Source organism: Apus apus, chromosome 10 (genome assembly GCF_020740795.1).
Source record: "Apus apus isolate bApuApu2 chromosome 10, bApuApu2.pri.cur, whole genome shotgun sequence".
Lineage (NCBI taxonomy): Eukaryota > Metazoa > Chordata > Aves > Apodiformes > Apodidae > Apus > Apus apus.
The window spans coordinates 20,107,401-20,128,301 of NC_067291.1; the positions used below are offsets into that span (position 1 = coordinate 20,107,401).

Here is a 20,901-nt window from a genome sequence, read left to right on the forward strand (position 1 = left end):
CGCACACCCCGCCCCGCACAGCCCGTCCCGCGCCGCCCGCTCCGCCGCCCCCCCCGGCGCAGGCGCGGAGGCGGCGCAGGCGCGGCGGCCGGAGCCGCGGGCGCGGAGCGGGCGCGGGACGCGGCCCCGCGGGATGCGGGCGCGGAGCGGGCGCGGGACGCGGCCCCGCGGGATGCGGGCGCTGAGGCGGCTGCACGAGGCGGCGCTGGGGCTGCTGCTGTGGAGGGGAGCGGCGGCCGCGTCCCGCCCCGCCGCCTCGGAGGTGCTGAGCCAGCACCTGCGGCAGCGCGGCCTGCCCCACTGGACCTCGTACTGCGTCAAGTACAGCGCGGTGCGCAACGACCAGTTCGGCCTCTCGCACTTCAACTGGCGGGTGAACGGCGCCAACTACCACATCCTGCGCACCGGCTGCTTCCCCTTCATCAAGTACCACTGCTCCCGCGCCGCCCCGCAGGACCTGGCGCTGCAGAACGCGGCCTTCACCGCCCTCAAGGTCCTCAACGCGGGTGAGTCGCGTCCCGGGCCGGCCCCGCGGCCGCCGCGAGGCTCCCGGCGGGCGGAGAGAGGCGCCCGCGGCGGCCCTGGCAGCGGGGATGGGGCGGGGGGAGGAGGGGGAGGAGGGGCCGGGGCTGCGGGCCGGAGCCGCCGGGCAGCTGCGCAGCGCCCCGCGCCGCCTGCGGGGAGCGGATCGCTCGGGGCGGGCGAAGGAAGCGGGATCGGGAGCTGCCCGCGCGGCTGCCACTCGATATTCTCCGGATTTGCCGGGTGCGTGTGTCTCTGTCCCGTTGTGAGGGGGAAAAGCCAAACTTCCTTGTGACTTAAATGGCTAACGTCGGTCGGCGTGGATCGTTTTCCGTCTAAAACTCGGCGCTCCGGGGCCGTGCATGGAATCCTGTCCTCTAAGCAAATGCACGAGCGCTAGAGGAAGCAAGACAGTTTGTGTCTTAGAAAGTGCCTGGGCCAGTTTTTTGTCTGATGTCGTGAGGTGCTCAGACCACATTTCACCCTCAAGTGCTGCTGCGATGTAACTGCTTATGAATAAAAATGCTGTATCGGTACCTTACTGACGTAAAAATGGACATCGATAAGTTCTGAAGTACATTATTATTAAAAAGTTAATATATGGATACCACACTTACTTAAAATGGTGACAATCGCGTGTCTGATTTCATGAATTTCTTATTTTCTTGTTCATTTTGAAAATAAATCTCATTCCCTTCCCAAGTCTTCAGTGACTTTTTGCAAGACACATCTGCTAGTCTTCATATTTTGACCTTTCCTATTGACGTTGTGAGAAACGGTTCATCACGAAGATTGATTTTGTAATAATAACTTTAAATCTGATTTTCATGTTCCCTCTGCACAGTCGGACCTTTTATCTGCCCCATCTTTTCATGCAGCTACCCTGCCTGTCTCATATTTAAATAACTGGCAAGAGTGGCTAAAAAGTCAACATCTCCATCTTCTAAGAATCTAGCTTGATCACTTGGGTAACTTTAAGTATGTTAAATTTTATGTTTCTTTACCTCACTGAATCGAGGGCCTAAGTCCATCTCCATTTTCCCCCCCTATATTAAGTAAACTATTGTTGTCTGTGATAGATGGGTGGCTTGGCAGCACTAAAAATCACAGCACTGTTTATATATTCACCTTTCTGCTCATTCTAGTTTTGTTGGAGTTGCTCCTCTTGACTGCTGAGATTTTTCCCAAGAGCAGCTTCGTGTTGACCTATGAAGTCGCAGCCTATTTTCCTCCCTACCTCTACTCTGATAACACAGATGAACTCTGAACTGATAGAATAAGAGGATGTCCAGGGAGTTGGCTTTTTAGGGTTTGGATTTTTTTACAAATTGGTAGAAATCAGGCTGTGTACATGACCATGTTTTTCTTCTTTTGTAGCACTGTTCTCCCCTTTCTGCGGACTCCCGTGTGTTGCTGCTTTTCCTAAGGTGCTTCTGCTCCTTGTGTGCTTGGTGGTATTATGTCCTCATGGCTGCTTATAAGCATTTCAATAAAGGCAAAATATTAGTAATCCAGCTTTTACAGGAATGCTTTTCCTCTCAGTTTCATTTTGGAGTCATTACTCTCTGCTATTAATAGGCGGGTTTAATTTTGCTGGCTTGCTGTCTTTGTGTGTAACGTGTTTTTGTCTTTCCTTAGGCATCCCAACTTTACTGTATGGAATTGGCTCCTGGTTCTTTGTCAGTGTCACAGAGACTGTTCATACGAGTCACGGCCCAGTTACTATTTATTTTCTAAATAAAGAAGACAAAGGCGCAATGTACTGAAATCATGCCCTCGAGTACCTGTCATTTGGTGGGTTTCTGTGTTACAGCTACTACAAATATCTGCTCCTTTTGACTAAAAAGGACTGGAGGCAACTGTTTTTTACAGTGCATTTTTTTTACTTAACATGCTGTCTTCTGGAAGCTCCATGGACTTTTTGGTCACGAGAGATTTATTTTTGCAGAGGTCAGTTAAGTTGAAAAAGTAGAAGAGAGAAGAATGAATATTTCTAATAGTATTAGAATTTGTAGAAGACTAGTACTGCTGAACAAACCTGGTAATTTAAAGAGATACACCTACCAGCTTAGAGAACTGAATTGTAGCATGTGGGCAAGGAAACTAGATGTTTTCAGTATGAAAAGATTAAGCTGCTTAGGTTTAGACTGTGACCAGATGTCAGATGTTTCACAGTGCAATAACTGCCCCAGTTGCAAGCATGTTTGAATGAATCCATGGCACTGACTGTTCACAACTGCCTGAAAGACTCTCTGGAAAAATACCAATCCCAAGAAGTTGAAAATGGCTGTATCACATTTCCCCAAATGATACTTAAATAAAATATCTAATCTATGATTTAAGCTTGTATGTTTTGCAATTCTTGAACTCCAGATATTTGCTTTAGTTTTTTTTTCTTTTAGTTGCTTAATAGGCAAGTAACAAAACCTAAGTAAGTAATCTAGAATATTTAGTCCCTTGTGCTAATTTACAAATTACTGATGTTTTTAATTAATATGGGAAGATGAGAAGACGACTACCCTAATTTTTTTTGATGCAAAATAACTGAATTCTCCAGCTGTAACTGAGCATAGCTGTAGCAGGCACATATAATGATGGAATGACTTAAATTCAGTTGGAAACCTGGGCAAAGAAAAAGCTTTTGGGGAATTATTTGGATAGCGGAAATAGGGAATTATTGGATAGAAAGTTCAAACAACAGAAGCACCTGTTCAGGTTATATTACTGGTGCTTAGTTTTAGTGCCAGCAAATACTGCTTTCTGTTCCAGATCCCACATCTAGTGATGTAAGTTGATTATTCGGATTTTCGTAAGTAGGAAGATAAATCTAAAACGGGTAGGTGCTGGTTTTGGAGGGTAATCAGTATTCCTAAATAAATAATTGGCAACCTATGACTATAGTATAATTTCATTTAACTACATTTTATTTAATTCCAGACAATGGAACTGTTTCCCACTTAATTAAGCAATACATATGTTTTTTCTAAAAGCAACGCTAAATAACACTAATCGGAGAAGCACTTGCACTGTTCTGTTTAATTTTGGAGAATATTCTTGACAAAAGTTAAATGGGTCTCAGATATGAAGAGAGAGTATTTTAAGAAGCCTCAATAATGAAAGTGACTTTGCATTTTTCTAGAACTGATTTTCACCAAATTGGATAGAATTAAGTAACTGCAGCTCATAAGTTTGAAGTCAAATACTGCTCATTCGTTGCCACGGATCTCATCAATACCTTGCTGTAAAGGTTTAGTCTCAAGGCAAGGTTGATAAAATGGTTTTTAATTACCAAACTATAAATACAGCTCTTCATTGGAGTTGCACCTCCACTCACTGCAGCTTGTTTGATTTCTGATAATGTGTACTGCTGACTTTGCTTACCTGTTTTTCAATAAATGCAGGCAACATGACTCCTTGTCCATACAGTGATGGGCAAGTCTCCTTAGAGAACATCTTTGACAAACTACCCTATTGATTACTGCAATTCTGTGCTGCTTGCAGCATTAAATAGAGACTTGATTTCTTGTTCAATGATCTCACTGTGTAACAATTAAGCAAATGTAATATTTTCTTGTATTACATGAAAATCAATAGACCTCTTGCTCTTATGAAGTTGATCACGCTAAAGGATGAACTAGATGTCTGAGGGCAGAGTGCAAATACAGTATCATTCATTCATTTCATTAATGCTTCTGTGTGATGTGTTTGAGTACTTAAGAGGGAAAATATACTATTTATAAGGGATAATGTTTGAGTTACTAAATCATGACAAAAATAATTTTCAACCTACTTGCTCGTCTTCAGCCAAAGGTAAAATACTTACCTGGCTTTCGTGCTCTTTTTTTTCTATAAATACCTACCAAGTATCTCCTTTTATCACTTACCTTAAGTTTTGGCCTGGATGCAAGATGGAAATGGACAAAAAGATCTAAGAAGGTTCATAACCTCTTGTCTCAAAAACCTCTTCAAGGCTTGGGGAGTATGAGAATGGGAAGCAAGGATGAGCACATGGTGTGTAGTTCTCAGCTGAACTTTTGCTGCTTCACCTTTCTCATCCACACCATCATCATCTCTTGTTGTGTAGCTGTTGCCTCCTAAAGGGACAATCCAGTATGAGGAGAGCAGGGTCCCCTATTGTGGTCAAGTCCGAATACTTGAACTAAAGATTGTCCCTGAAGTGGCCTTTAAAGATGAAGTTTTAGCAGTTTAATTGTTGAAAGATGCAGTATTTCCATGGGTAGCACCTAACTGCTGTTCCTTGCCTGTAAGGGCCTTTCAGGTTCTCTGGTAAACCCATTGCTTTGAGAGAAAAACTGGTGGGGAACCAAACTTTGTTAATTCCTCTGGTCCAGAATAATTTATTTGTAATTAAGTAGTAGCTTCCTTTTCTGTATGTATTACACTGTGTGGACGTTGTGTATGCAGCATATACTAATGTTGACACATACCTTTTATAGATGACTGAAGTACAAAGTGATCTCTCTAACTTGATGGATTTGATCTGCACCACTTCCATTTGAAATAAACAGTAGTTTATGTTAGAAGTCTTGCCTTAATTATCTCTTCTGTAGTCAAGAATGATGTTTAAATGAGTGAGAGATGACATAAAAAGGCAGAGAGCTCTGTTTCACCTCACTTAACAACTACTTCAGCTAAATGAAACCCTACTCTAAGCCCAGAGGATCAGGTAGCTACCTCTTGTAGCAGGCTTTTTAAACAGTAATGGCTGTTGGGGGCATCTCAACCCAAACGAGCTCTTGGCATTACATCTTACCCAGGTCAATGGTCTCAGGTATCTGAGTTAAACTGTGTTACTGTAAATTAATGGAAAATGTAACTGTGCTTTGCTGAAAGATCAATGTCCAATAAAGGCTGCACAATCAAATCTTGTTGCAATGATTGAGGTCCTTAATTGCCTTTCAAAGATAAGGTGGTAATCAACATAGGTTTAACTGATCTTTTTTACCAGTTCAATTACATGCTAATGACTACAGCCAAGTCAAGATCTTTAACTACTTATACTTATTAAATCTTACGTTTGTTGTGAAAAATTACTTAAGCCACACAATCGATAAAACCTAGGTCTTAATTACTATATTTCACTTTTATACCTTTTTGTATGTTTGACAAATGTTCACTAGAGACTGCAGCACTAATGATGGTACCCCAAGAAATTATCTTTTCTGTCATTGCTCCTCCAAATTATGAGAACACATTATGTTTGTTTTGATGAAGCTTTGTGACTAGTAACACAGATGTGTTCTAGGCAGCTTGTTGTGCTTAAATATACTTTTTACATAAAATAGCACTTGTTTTATCACTAGAAGATGAACTACTTGCTGATCTTCAGGTGGACACAGTTTCAAGATGAAGTTATTTTTTTCCCAATGTAAATAAATACTAGATTTAGACACTAGTAAGAATTAATTTTTCCCAGTCGTTTATGATGAATGCTCTTGTCTCAAAAATAAGTTGCTGTGTCCCCTTGTTGATCCCCCTTCTTTCCCTGGAACAATAGCCAGTGTTTTTCTCCAGAGAAACCTGGAGCCAACTGACCTTTCATTGTCTTAAGGCGTTTGATCTGTGCTCATCCTGCTCTGCGTGGCTGACCTACTGTAATTCTGAGCGTGTCACAGCATCAGGTAGAATCTTCCAGGTGTTTTCTTCCATCTTGTGCATGTTTGGGCTTACTCTGTCTGCAGAAGTCTGCAGGTGTGAACAGATCTCAGTGTGGAGGAGAGCAGCAGTTCCCCAGATTGAACCACAGCACTTCTGAGCAAGTGATGTGCCTGTATTTGTAGGCAAGTCAGAGCTCCTGGGTGTGCTTGCTTAGCCTTGCCAGGCTCACTTGGGCTGGAGGAGCAGTGTGTGAATAGACTGGAAGTCTGGGAGATGATAAGTACGTCAGGAACCTTCACCTTAACGTGAGTCAAGCGTGGGAGAGGAACTGTCAGTCCTTCCCTAGCTCTTATGATGGCAAAATACACTGGTATCAGCTAATTTGCTTATTCAAAGCAATTCCAACTCTGTAGTGGTGGAGCAGGAAGGCATTTCATCACTAGAGAAAGGTTACTTTTTTTTTTTTTTAATATATATTTTGGCCTGCTGAGATTGAAGAAGTTGGAAGGGGAACAATGATGTGGAACTTGTATGGCTTCTACAGGACAATGGTGGAGGAAACATTTATTCTCTCACAAATGTGTTGAGTAAATGAGGACTTCAGCAAAACCAGTTTCAGTGGAATAGAAGGGGTGGGATGGTGTTCAGGTGGAGAGGATGGATTTGGTAGGAAGGATGTCCAGAATGGGACTGAGTAAGCAAAAAATGTCAGGCTTTCAGAAGCTGCTTGCCTCAGCCTGGAGCTCTTCAGCTCCAAGTATTCTCCAGCCTATTGACACTCCATCCAGTACTAAAGCTCTCTGGAAAAGGAGACAGGAATCCAGAGTTTGTTCTTCCCACACTCACAAATGTGGCTGCGTTTTGTCATTGACAGATGTATAATTTTTGATGAAACAGAATTTATTGGTATCGTTCTATAGGCCAGAAAAATGAAGCAGAAAAGTGTGAGTTGACTCAATCTCCTTCGAGAAGCTAATTGCAGTAAAAATATCTTTGATGTTTAAACCTCTTTGCAAACCATAATTACAGACCTCCCTGATGCACGTTATTATTGAATGAAACTTCAGTATTTCTTAATAGTTGAATGCCCTTAGGCCTCTGGTTTAGATGAACTTTGCCTGAAACAAAGGAGATTTTTGCTTCATACATTATTTACTTTAGCCATTTAATTTAAATTGGCTTTTGCTATAACTCTTTAATCATGTTCACTACAGAGAAGTAAGTTAATAATTCTGAGAGTTGTCTTGATATCATCCCAAAATATACATAGTTATGGAAGTACATGTCATGTTACATTTTTTTAGGCTGTATTGTTCAGTTTAAATACACCTAAGAAAAAGTGACAGGTTCTTCATTACAACAAGGAGAATGTAGAAGAAAAGTTTTCACTAATATATTCCAAGTTAAGTTAAAACGTGGGGGTTTTTTATTTCTAGAAAAGAATAAGATGTTATTATTGTGTTTGCATTTAAGTCTTTTAAATCATGTGTGCAGCACAACATAAAAATTTGCATTAACGACTGGGGCACTCAAAGTTATTGACCTTTGTGAATTAGTAAGTGAATAATGCAGCTGAAATTAAGAGAGTTAATGTATCACTGAATATGTCTTACTCAGAGATGAGTGGAGTTTAATTCTTTATGCTAATACATCAAAATGTTCAAGTAAACATGCTGCAATATGTAGTTACAAAGTAAGGATGCCTATGTAGCACAGGAGCTTCCTGCAGCAGGCTGTAAGGGATCATGAGTTTGTCTGAGTTCAAGTTATAAATGATCCAGAAAATTAACATTTTCAGTGACAAGACTGTCTTACAGAAAAAGTTATATATCTGTTCAGTGCTAAAAAAAATGGAGAGGAAGCCACTAAGGTTTGAAATGATGGAATATTTGGGTTGTAATTTAGCAAGTTTGAATGCATTATGGTTGCTGTTTGCTTGCTGGCTTAGAGTGATTTTAACAGCAATTGGATCCCTTAAAGCACAGTTTATGAGCCCTGTTCTAGTTCATTATAAAACCAATTTATTACTTCCAGTGGTATTAATAATCCTAATAGAATTAAACCGAAGAACATGATTAAAAACAATCTTTCAAACAAAAAGTCTGATCAAGGAAATTTTCATGTTTAAAATGCTGCATTTCAAAATGGACAACTTTTTAAGAACACTGAACATCTTTGAACAAGAATATAAAATATTGCAAAGTCAAACCTATTTTTATTCTTACAGTAAATGCCATTAGGTATGATTGTTACATGCTTAGTGATTCATGGGTCTGGTTATATACTTGCTTTGTGATATATGAATTATTTAGTAAGAAAAATCACAATAATTTTGTTGTTACTCAAGAGTTTATAGGCTGACAAAGAAACAATTATGCAGCCCCTGAAGCTGGTCTGATGGGGCAGGTAGCACCACTAACAATATTCAGCCATTTGTGCTCAATCCAACTGGTGTTGTTTACACTGTTATTTTTCACTAATTGTGCATCATATCTAACCTTTAAAACATACATAAAATGTGCTTGTAATCTGCTCTATTCCAGAATATGTTCATAATTTAAAGCAAGAACTAAACATTCAATAATTCAGCGTAAATCAAGTTTACTCTTGATTTTTTTTTTGGGGGGTTTCCAGTTCAAGAAGAGTTTACTATGAGACAGAGTTTTAAAAGATCTGAGGCCAGATTCTGCTTCCACTGACCTGAAAGTAAGATGATGTTATTTCTTATCCTTGGTTCACAAATGGTCCTTTGCCTCTTAACTCCAGAGCCTGTGTGAGGTGTTTCTGCCTGTTAAAGCCTGTGCAAAGTGCAGGGGGTGGTGGGAAGGGGTGGAAGGAACACAGCTGTTTTTTTGCAAGTTTTAATGCAGGTTTTGAGGGATCTTAATCTGTACATGTATTGATCAAGCTGGTACCCTTGGGTGATTCTTTCCTGGGAGATATATTTTGGAGAAGAGTATGTTTAGAAAGTCTGGACACTGTTGACCTACTTTTTCTACAAGCCTGAGGGAAGTCGGTTTGCTGCACTCACTGGCAATCTGAAGATGTGAGAGGGAAAAAAAAAAGGTGAATTTCACCACGATATTTTATTTTGTCAAGATACAAAGTTATGTATTAATCTCGTTTTAAAAAAGGCAAGAAAATGCCTGTTACTAAAGCAATGATCAGGTACAGTTTTCTCTAGGAAATGAAGAGCTTATCCTGTGTTATGTATAATACCTATCTAGAAACTGGTACAGGGAGGAAACACAGATGATAAATGGAATTTAGTGAACCAGGGACTGGCATTTAGATTCTGCTTCCTCTGAGTCTGTTTTATATACTGTATCTGAATTACATGTAATATAGAGCAGTGCTGGTGATACCATATTCCGAAACATTTTAATAATGAAAATGTTGAATAACGTGGCATACAGAGTTAACACATGTTAACTGTTTAGCCTATCACATGGTAAATGCATGCTGTTCCCATGGCATAGCTGGGTTAATCCTAGCAGTGGTGAGGTTAACTTTTTCCAGGGATGCTCAGTAGCAGCTATAATGACAATGTAGGACTGTCAGCCCTCAGCTTCCTTTTTGTGCCTCATTTCCCTCTACCTCATGGTCTGAGCACAGGGCAAGAGGAAATGAAGTTTGGGTCCTAATCCTGGTTGTGCTGCACATAACTCCTGATACGGCCTCGTGCAATTGCCATAATTTACCTGCTTTCACTACCACTGAATGTGGGCACATTGTAAGGGATAGAATAAAAATAGCACGTATGTCAAGAAAAGCTGTGTGAAGAGGACTGTCTTAAGTTCTAAGCACTGCATTTTTCACCTGCATTGGCCTGATTTACCCCAGAGATTGAGCTTACACATCCCTCCAGCCATGGCAATGAAAACCTCCTAGACAGGTCCCAGAACAAGAATATTCAAGAGTAGGACCAGGGGAGTCAGCTCTTTCTCTCCTCCCCCTTCATGCAGTTTTGGTAGAGGGACTCAGAATTTCATTATTTGATGCCTGTGCTAGTGAAGAGATAGAAAAGCATGAGATAACTTCATTTGCAGTGGGAACTAGAGAGAGAAGAAAGCAATAACTTATTTCCTTACTTTTTGAGGGCCTTGCAAATATGATGATAAGTATGTTCCAGGCAACCAGTGGGGCACAGCATTTTTTCCATACCAGTCACTGATATTCCTGTGAGATTCTGCAGCATGGCAAATCTAATAATTTTAGCATTCTTCCAAGTCAGCATTCTGCTTTTCCTTGAAAGCAGACGTTTCTTTTCTGTACATGGCCATCTCCAGACCTCCTCTGTCCTCTCTAACAGCAGTGGGGAGCAGCAGAGAGCAGCAGCAGACTGCAATGAGACAAGCCTAAAACCAGCCTGCAGGTCTGTGGCACTGGTGGAGGCTATTTCCTCCACACAAATCAAAATAGAATGTATAGAAGTCATGGGCTTCATGATCCTCCTGTAATTAAAGAACTGATAGATTGTTCCTTTGCAGATTTTGCATGTTATTTCATTGTGGATAGACAATAACTTTGAATTCCTAATTATAAATAGGAAGCCCATGCATATTTCTTGCTGACAGCATGTCATTGGGATTTAGTGGAGAAAATCAGAGTGCTTAATTATTATTTTCTGTGGCTTTCTGCAATTCTTGGTTGGAAACTTTTTGAGAGGAGATTCTTGGGACAGTCAGATTCTGAACTTTAATAATGTTTTACAATACATATTAAAAAATGTGTTCTTGCTACACAAATTTTCCCCCAATGTTGAGGAAAAATATCAAAATAGATTTTGGTGAAGCGCGGTTCTCACAGCAGAAATTATGCAGGATAATAAATATTAACTACTTGTTTAAAATGTTGTAGTTAGAAAGAAAATTTCTTATGGAACATTAATTTTAAAGATATATGTGGCAAAACCAAATGGGTATCAAGAAATATGTGCTTGATGTGCTGTACATCTTAAGATCTAAGAACCTTGAAGTTTGATTACAGCTGCATCACCACAAATCAGAATGGGGGACTGAGGTTATGATTAGCTCTGGAAAATCTGCATAATATTTATGCAAATTTGGCAAATTGAGTTGGTTTTCCCCATAGTCTAGCAAATGAAAAAGACATTTTAGAAAAATTGCGGTTCTATAGAAATTCTATGATTTTGTATCCTATTCTTTAAAATTTAATAGAAAATGAATCTGATTGAAATGAACCTGACTGAAAGGTACACAGGGACCATAGGTAAAAGGTTCATTTGAACAGAAAGATGTCTGTGTGGGAAGCACCAATCCCTTAGATACTTAGGAGTTAGGGGTCTATTAATTTCTAGTATAGGAACTAAATTATAAAGTTATTGAACAGAGAGAGAATTTATCTCTGCTAATGGCCATTGAAAATTCCTTTTTTTTTTTCTTCCCCTGCAGCTCAATGTAGAATTCTAATATGAGGAAGCTTGAAGATGTTTCAGGTATTAAATAAACCTTCTATTTATTCCCCCTCTAAATTGATAATATAACTTAAATAGTCCTGTTTGTCATATAGGGTAATGTGAGATACTGTGATAAAATGCACAGATCAATAGTCTACATGGAGATTGATGCTCCTCTCTTGCTACAAAGAACTGGGAGGTTGAGTGGAGCTGGAGGGAATGAAGAGCCTTCCCTCTTAACTTCTGTCAGGCAAAAAGCTTTTTTAAAAAGGCTGCCCGTAGTCTGTCACGGTTTGGGATGGCGGGAAGGTTACGGGGCTGTCACACTCAACCATCTAGTGCTTCCTCTTCTGAGGAGGCTGGCTGGCTGGTTCTAACGGGGCTTTCTTTCTCCAGAGCTGCGCTTCAGAGCAGCGGGCTTTGACACGGGCTGCGGTTTCCAGACCAACCTCTGGACACGCTGTGGGACAAATTCTTCCGTGAGAGAATTTTACCTGACGTCAGTCTAGGAGCTTCTTAGCCGAGCATGCGGCAATTCGGAGAAAGAGTGAAGCGTGCGACAGCTCTCGGCGAGGCTGCCCGAGGCCCGTCGGTGCCGGTGCGCGGGCCCGCAGCGGGGCTCGGCGCGCGCCTGCTTTGCGCTGCGGCCTGGGGGGCGGCCCGGGGAAACTGAGGCACAGCAGCCACGCACAGGGCTGTGTCCGCACGTGTGCTTCTGCCTGCAAGATCGACTAACCTGAAGACAACAGCCCCATGAGTTCCTAAGGAGAAGCGGTCGGTCAGAGGCGGGGACCCCAATTCGCTGAAGACTGGCAGCGCTGCGGACTTCCCACACGTCGGCTAATGCGGGAGTCCCAGCCTAGCTCTGTCTGCTGCCTCAACGCTGCGCTTCTTATGAAAAACAGAAGTCACAGTGTGCGTGTGGGGAAATTAAAACCGCTGCCCCTCAGCAACTCGGGGCGACTCCGGCCCGCAGCGCCGGGCGGGCTGGGACCGCCTCCTGCCACAACATGGCGCCGCCCCGCTCCCGCCTCCTGCCACAACATGGCGCCGCCCCGCTCCCGCCTCCCCGTCCTCCGCCTCCTCCTCTTCCACTCTCCTCCCGGCTGCTCCGTTTTGGTTCCGGGGCAACGAGCCCTTCCTGCGGGCGGGGCGGTGCAGCCTGGGCCCGGCTCGGCTCCGGGGCCCCCCGCAGCATGTGAGCCCGGCGGGGCGGGGATGCTCTGGCTGCTCTGCGGCCCCTCCCGCGCCATGGAGAGCCAGGCGCTGGTTATCCGCATCAAAATTCCCGACGGCGGGGCTGTCGACTGGACCGTTCACTCGGCTCCTCAGCTGCTCTTCAGGGACGTGCTGGTGAGTCCCGGCGAGGGCGGCAAGTCCCGGGATGCCCGGGGGGAGAGGGGGAGGGCGGGGAGCCGAGCGGTCACCCAGGTTGGGTGGAGAAAGTGTGAGCAAAAAACATCCCTGGAAGGCGAAAGGTGTTGTTTTTTTTTCAGGGACAGAACTTTTGCCGCGCTTGAAAGTTGTAATGGGGAAGCGGTTCTGGTAGAGGATGACAAGAAGGACGGGCTTTGGGGCCGGGGCAGCGGGGCCGGGTGGGTTTGGAGCGGTCGGGGGCCGCAGCTGCCGAGCGCTGGTCCCGGGGGTCGGTTCCTCCGAGGGGCTGGGCGTGCGGTACCCCCGGACAGGCAGGGTGCTTGGCCTGGCGGGCTGGGCACACGGCCTCGCCGCAGAGCGAGCTCAGCAGCTGCGGACATTGGTGCTGACCGTGTGCCCTGCGCTTGGGCTGCGGTGGTCCTGGCTTTTGGTGTTGCAGCCTGTTGCGGTTCTGCGGGTTTGCTGCCCTGGGCTGCACTCGGCTCCTGCCCGCCGGTACCTGTGGTTACACTCACGTTCTGGCGTTCTTCCCAAACTTCTCCAAAGTTTGTGTAGGACGCTGTTTCTTGAGGCGGTCACAAAACATTTAGCGATGTCCGGTGCCTGTGCTGTGGGTGACGGGCATCCAGCTGGGCACAGCTGATGGAGCAAGGGATGTACCCTCACACTGTTTCACTCAGCACAGCGGGGCATCCTGGGGAGCTGCGCCTGCTGGGGGGCCAGGCGTGCTCTTGGCTCTGCCGCGCGGTGCAGGCTGAGGCCCCTGCCTTAACAGCCTCCTGAGAACTTCACCCAGCTCCTCTGCGGGTGCAGGGCTGTCTCCAGCCATCTGCGCACCCAGTTGCTTCCACCCACTGACAGAAGAATGGTTCCTGGGTTGAAACGTTGGGTGAAAGCAAGTAGATTTCTGCATCAGGTCGTATCTGTGTTGATGATGATAATCTTCCATTCTCCGCTGCTAGGCATTGAGGGTAGTGGTGGCAGCAGTACCTCCGTCCTGACTGTCGGGTTACGTACGGTGAGTTGGTTGGTGATGACAGATTTCCCACTGTGCAAATCTCAGATGTGGGGATGACAGGTGACCTTAAAGATCACCTGGTTCCAACCTCCCTGCCATGGGCAGGGACACCTCCCACCAGACCAGGCTGCACAAGCCTCATCCAACCTGCCCTTCAACACTGCCAGGGATGGGGCTTCCACAGCCTCCCTGGGCAACCTGTTCCAGTGCCTTCCTGCCCTCATGGTGAAGAATTTCTTCCTGATGTCTAACCTAAATCTCCCCTCTTTCAGTTTGAAACCATTACCCCTTGTCTGATCACTGCCCTCTCTGATGAAAAGTCCCTCCCCAGCTTTCCTGTATGTCCTTCAGGCACCTGAAGGTTGATTAGATTTCAGCTGCTCTAATTCTGTCTCTTGGAGGAGCCTTTACAGATACTCAACTGTGTATTCAAACTGGGAAACCTGCAGGTTGATGGCAGTGGTTGGCCTTGACTCACTAGGACAGTGCTTGACCCATGGAAGCAGCATTGCCTGTATGTTTTGGTTGGGCATTTTCTTGATTACTGTCCCAAAATGGGCGCTGAGAGCTGTTCTTCATCATGTCACTTTAAATACACTCTGCATTTTTTGGCTTTGCAGACCTGTAAGTTATCAGTAAACAAATTTATTTTAAAGGGACGATTAAATGAATTGCAATAAGCTTATTTTTTTTCATCAGGCTGTCTAGATTCATTTGTCCAACCTGTCACTGGAGTATTTAAGCACTTGGTGTTAAGTCAGGATAACTTGATGGTGTCATGCTGAGATAAAACAAGTTTTAACTGAGGCAGGAGTAAGGGCGATGATTTCAGTATGTACACTGCTGTTTAAAGCAGTGCTTTCACATTTCCTGCTTTCTCACCCGAGAGACAAGTGCTCCACTGCTCTTCAGGAGAGCAGATTTGGTGCAGTTTTTGTTTCATCTGCTCTTTTCATTGTTAGAGGCCTTTCAGTTTTGTGAGGTAAAATAGAATCTATCGTGTATGTGAGCCCACTTGAACAATGCAAGTCATAGTATTTTACTGCTTGTTATCTCTGTTGTGATAGTAGAAAATCATCACACATCATCTGTGGAAATTTAGAGTAATCCTTTAAGCTTGGGTCACAGAGAGGTCTGCTGGATGTTTCAGCATGAAGTCTTATGTAGTTGATTAAAATGCCATGATAAGAACAGAGAAATGTCGTGATTTCCCTCCCTCAGACTCCTGCAAGGCTAGTTTTTCTCAGGTCCTTCTATTAAAAAGTACTGAAAGCAAAGTTCTTGTGGCTGTTGGTGTGGTTTTCTTTTAAAATTTTAACACCAGAACCCTGTTTTAGACTAAATAGAGTTCTTAAAGCCATGTACTTGGTTATTAGTTATATTAAAGAATCCCAGTACAAGAAGAAGTTATTCTGAATATGGAAAAAAATAGAAAATAATTTACAATCACTATTTCTGGGCTGTCACAGTTTTGGGAGTCTTAGAGCTTTCCTAGCAGACATTTGGGGCACCCCAGAACTGGGGTCCTGCTCTGATAACAATTTTAAAATCCATTTAGTGGAAGCATCTGCATGCCCACATAAAAATGTTTTACAACTGGCTTAAATCTAACACAAAATGTGTTTGCTGAGGAATTTCCAATGTTTAACTAAATAGATGTAGAAATAATTAATTAACAGCACAGTCTTCTGTTTAGGCAAGACCTCAATTTCTTGTTAGGAGCAGAGGGTGCAGCTTGGATGGCTTTTGACAGAGGACTCAACAGAGCTTTCAAACCCTGCAGGAGTTCTGAAATTTTTATTTTTATTGCCGTGGTAATGTTTAGGTTGTTTTGTTTTGGTGGGGTTTTTTTCCTTTCTTGTCTCCACAGATTTACAGTCTACCTCATCAAGTAAGCAGTAGTGTGCATCTCTTGCTTCTTTGTAGTTTAAATTATGAACTATTGAGTTATTTTAGTGTCTGAAAAGAAAAAACAACCTGAGAAAGTTTTGGAAATGTTGTGTGCTTCAGTTAGCCCTGTGGAAATCTTTAGGTTGCTTTTGCTGCTTTCTCATTTGTATTAATTGTGTCTTTTTGACATTGCACAGAATGTTTAATTTTCTGTTTTTGAATTAAATGAAAAAACAGAGAAAACAAAAATGACAGGACAGTGATCACTAAAGCTTTGCTACGGGAGAGGGTGCTTAGCACCCCAAGATGCTCACAGTACACACACCACAATAAATACTGTTGTTCATTAATTTCTAATCACTTTATGACACTGTCAGTGGTGAGATTGTCTGACATGAGAAATCAGGCAGCAGGAAGGAAAAAAACCATGCTGTGCATTTCTGCCGTGCCCTGACATGACATATTGCAGCCCCTTGGAGGCTGACAGCAGCACATGCACTGGGAGGCCAGGGCGGCTTCACTCCGAGCAGGTTTTTTTCTCTGCATTTTGAGTAAACGCTGGATTTAAAGGCTAAAAAAGAAAAAGCTCTCCTCCTCTTGGTTTAGTGGTACAGGAAAGGGTTGTATTAGCAAAAAAAAAAAAAAAAAAAAAGCTGGTTTGGGTCAGGGATGTGCAACGCTTGGAAATGTTGAGTGTGTTTTGTGATGGGCTTGTGTCTGCAGCTCACATCTCCCCCGTCAGCGGTGACGCTGAGCCTGGGAGGTTTTTAGCCATGTTTCCTCCAGAGCAGCCAATGTGTTTGAATCCATCTACTACATTTTGAAGAAGTTTAAATTCTAGTTAAGAATGACGAAGAGCCCTCCAAACTTTCTGGCTTGCTTTGCATGGAGAGCACCCTGAGCCACTGCGCTGTTTTGCAGGCCAGCAGCTGGTTCCTGCTGCACCCTGGGAGGCTGTGGAGTGAAAGCAACAAAAACATGTTCCATCCCACAGCTATGGTTTTAATTCATGGCAGCTCTAAACCCATCCAGAGCTGTTTGTGACCCTGTTGTTCCTGAGCTGCAGGCAGGATGCGAGAGGAAGCCATGGATGAGGTTACCTTGCAGAGGGAGGGAACACTAGGGTGGATGTTTGGAGGTGAAGAGGAGGAACTGGGTGTCAGCGGAAGGACTGTGAGAGGAAAAGTACCTTCTGAAGTAAAAAAAAATAATCATAAACCTCTGTTTTTATGACTTATCCCCATGAGTTAGATGTACACTTTTCTGTAACCTACAAAATCAATTATTTAAACTGCAAGAGCAGACAACACTGACTTGTTTGCAGTTATGATTGAGTTATTTAAAACAGAAATAGTCCTCCTCAAGATGACCTGGAGAGGAAGGAGAGCACCATGATTTGTACTGATTTGTGTTGTGTGCCAAGAGTTGTAATTTTGGGTGGTGGTGAGTAGCAAGACTTGAAGTCTTCTGCCTGCAGCTGGGGACCACTTAAGGTGATTTGCTCTAAAGCATCTCAGCATTTTCCGTTGGATATGTAGCTAATTCTTCTTTACATTTTAGGATGTCATTGGTCAAGTTCTGCCAGATGCAACGACAACAGCATTTGAGTGTAAGTATGACTTGTATAAACTGTCTCCTTTGTCACATTGTAGGGCTGTCATTTTTTAAATAAATAATGTTTATGTTCATTATACGTTACAGTTAAATATTTATGCATTAATGCAAGTTTAATGATGATACTGAACAAAGCAATATTTTATTATTTAATCACGTCTTGAACGAGCATATTTCTACTATATAGCTTTAATTACCAGCATGACCTTACCATGCTCTTACTCCTCACTGCAATTATATTGCTCGATTTAAATGAAAAGTATAAAGTACCTGTAGGTCTGAGTTTAAAATTTTAATCCTTCATTGGGAGAAACCAAAAGAGCAGGAGCTTTTACAGAAATATGCTACAACATATGGATTTTGTACGAGATATAAAAGCATTAGAAATCCGTGTTTTCTTTCACTGGAACAAATATCTGGTTTTTGATATAAGAACTGCAGTGGTTTTTATTTTCCATTTTTCCTTCTGCTGGGCTCAAGCTAAATACACCATCTCCCCTGTCTCCAGTGTGGGTAATTAGTCAGCTTTAGCTCCTGGAGGAGTTAGGAGAGCTGCCGGAAAATGCCACCTGGTGAGACTTGGGCAGTAGTTGTAACTTCTAAACGGCCATGTGGATCTGTTTGAGAAACTGGGAAAAACAGTTTTGTGTAGGATCTGAGCAAGCTGTAGGTTGGGGTTGTCCATGATAGCACCTACACCTCAGGAAGGAGGTGATATTATAGTTTGGCTTACTTAGGAAAGCTCTCATTGAGTATCTTAATGCAGAGTTAGACCTTTGTTGTCTGCTAATATCTATTTCAGCTCTATTCTTTGAATGCTGTTTGCTTTTATTTTTTGAGGGATTCCTGGAGGATTGTCCTATCTGGAGACTAATAAGCTGCAAAGGAGAGTCAAACATCTGTATCATAGGGGGTAAAATATTAAGTTAGAGTCAGCTTCTAAGTGAAAAGGACTCCTGCTATTCACTTTAAATTATATTATAGATAATTTTTAAATTATTTTTCTTTGTAACTCTTTTCCTTTGATGGGGTGAAATAGCAAGAAGGAGGTGGAGGGGATTAGAATTGTTGTAAGAGTTAAGGTAGTGATACAGATGGTGAGAGAGCAGATAGGACAAGATAGGGCCTTGCGTTCTTACTAGCATTTCTCCTCTTTTTAGAGCTTTATGAGTAATTCTGCATGTACATAATTGGAGGAACATTTTCTATGGTCCATTTTTCATTTCATATGTTTGTGTTTTCCTCTCCTAAAATACCAGAAACCTAAGAATGAAGATAAGTGTTACTTCTCCGTAGCCTTGACATTTCTCCTTGCCCTGTTTTTTAAGCAAGACTTTCTGAAGAGACTCGAGCAAAACCAGGCTCCAGACCTTGCCTTTTTTTTTTCTGTTGTTGGTTTTTGTTTGTTTATTTGGGGTTTTTTTATTTGTTAATATTTTTTTACATACCTCCCACATCAGACATTAGCTTTGTTTGAACTTCATGCACCAGTAGCAGTCGCTGCAATCAGGGCAGTAGCCCATATTAATGGGACCATGTGTAGAACTTTCCTGGAAATACTTATTTCGTTGTGTCTTCTAACATCTGCTTCTGTGCTTTCAGTTCATGTCTCTAGTCTGTCATTTACATCTGCACAGAACCATTTCCCCTGCCATTTAACTGGCATCTAAAATATGTTATGTATATTGATGCGTGATTTTTCTGGTTACTTTTTCCATATCAGATGCCTCGATTTTACTGACTTAAGCTTCATTCTCACCTGCTTCATTGCTTCCTCAGATGGGGATAATTGCCATCCAGCACAGGCTCCTCTGCTGTTTGTTTAGTTATTGTTATCTACAGTGTACCATCCATTGCAGCTCCTACCTGGGGCTGCACTTCTCCTACTGTTGGACCTGGATGTGGATTTCACTGCTGTAGTACACATCGCTACAAATAAAATCACTAACAACATATGGCCTGTTATGATCCTTTTATCCAAACTCTGCCATTTTGTATATTTGTGACACACTGCAGATTTTGGGAAGATTGCTTCATAATATTTGTTTACCATCTGCTGCACTCTATTTGGTATCTTGTGAGGATTTCTGCCTCCATTTTAAGTGACATTAGCAAAATCCAGCCAGTACGTAGGATTTTTTGGTTCTACTTTTGCTTCTCTAATGTGCTGGAAAATCATATTGCTGTGCTCTAGGCAAGTAGAGAAGCCTGGAAATCTTTCTGAACCCATGTGGCACATACAGCTAGTTTTCAGGTTCTGCCCACTTAAATGTTTGTAGGATCTCTGCACAGGGAATATTTTTTGTCTGGTTCTGCTTTGGCTGTTTTAGATTTGCCTTTTTTTAATGCCAGGTAGCATTTTCAACATAGTTTGAATTTATTCTCTTTGTACCACCATCAGAAATTTTGCAGCTCTGAAAACTTGAAGCTAATTTCTTCATCATTTGCAGTGAATAATGTGTGGGGTTTGGAGGGTTTTTATATAAACATCTTGCAAGTGGGCTGTAAGAGTTTTCCAGCTTGCTTTTTTTTGGTGGTCCCAGCTTAGCGTGTTCCCTCCAGCCAGGCCTATTTAGCAGCTTTTCTCTCTGTATATTCATCTCTCTCTGTCATATGCTTCCTCTCTTGTGCATTTTCCTCTCATCCCTTCTGGTTGGTGCACGGTGTTCGTCGTGTTCAGTGTTCCAACAGCTGCTTCTTCAGCCTTCCTTCTCCCTTACACACTGCAACTGAGGCTTGGGTTTGGGCCAGGTAGCAGTTTTACAGCTCCTCCTCTTTCTGCCTAAAACATTTCCAGGCACGGAAGCGTTCTGTTTCAACTCACTAACTCTTCTTAATCTTTCCATCATTCATGACTCGCTGCAGGCTGCTAACCCAAGCACAGAGCTGTGGCAAGCTGGCAGTTCACCAGTGAAATGTCCATGAGACCAGGCTCTTGTAGGACATTGCTGTGCTATCCTGTTCCTCTTCCAGCTTTCACGTTTCCAGTGTCCCATCGCTCTCTTCCAGTACCTTTGTAAAGTGTAATTCTAGGGGTTTTACAAAACTTTTTAATCTTATTTCTCTCTTTGTTTTGCTCTCTCTTTTTGCATTGTTTTGCTTTTTTCATTATGGCCTTGGAATTACCTGCTGGGTTTTCAGAGGCAAAATTAGCCATCTCCTTTTATCAGGTCATTTTAATTTGTTGACTCAGATCTGTTCTCAGATTCTTTGCAAAATTAGGAGCAAGAGTGACTTTCCATCCAGAGACGCAGTGGCACTTGTTAATGCTGATGTAATGCACAGGGGTGTGATAGCTGGCAGTGGGAGCACACTTACCTGTCTGTCCTCATGGATGTGGATATGTCCTGACACCCTAAGCCTCCATCAGCTCTCAGGAAGAGGTGGGTGTCTTGGGCCTTTTAATATCCCAACTCAAATGAGCCCATGTGGTCGAGATTCC

General features: G+C 42.9%; 3 protein-coding genes across 5 annotated transcripts in view; all 3 read left to right on the plus strand.

The window, feature by feature from the left end:
- IQCH (IQ motif containing H) overlaps positions 1–20,901 on the plus strand; it is a 174,342-nt gene that overhangs the window by 66,752 nt on the left and 86,689 nt on the right. The gene's annotated exons all lie outside the window — the stretch shown is intronic.
- On the plus strand, positions 55–2,859 carry C10H15orf61 (chromosome 10 C15orf61 homolog). The gene is made up of 2 exons (XM_051628966.1): positions 55–506; positions 2,161–2,859. Exons 1-2 carry the CDS (start codon positions 134–136, stop codon positions 2,286–2,288), a joined length of 501 nt encoding a protein of 166 aa, XP_051484926.1. The 5' UTR covers positions 55–133; the 3' UTR covers positions 2,289–2,859.
- Positions 12,698–20,901, plus strand: part of MAP2K5 (mitogen-activated protein kinase kinase 5) — a 123,122-nt gene continuing 114,918 nt past the window's right edge. For 2 of the 3 annotated variants that reach the window (XM_051628955.1, XM_051628956.1), the window contains exons 1-2: positions 12,698–12,913; positions 17,406–17,454. In XM_051628955.1, the coding sequence (XP_051484915.1) occupies positions 12,779–12,913; positions 17,406–17,454 (184 nt within the window). In that variant the 5' untranslated portion in view covers positions 12,698–12,778. The remainder of the gene's footprint in view (positions 12,914–17,405; positions 17,455–20,901) is intronic. The other variant, XM_051628957.1, reaches the window with a different exon arrangement.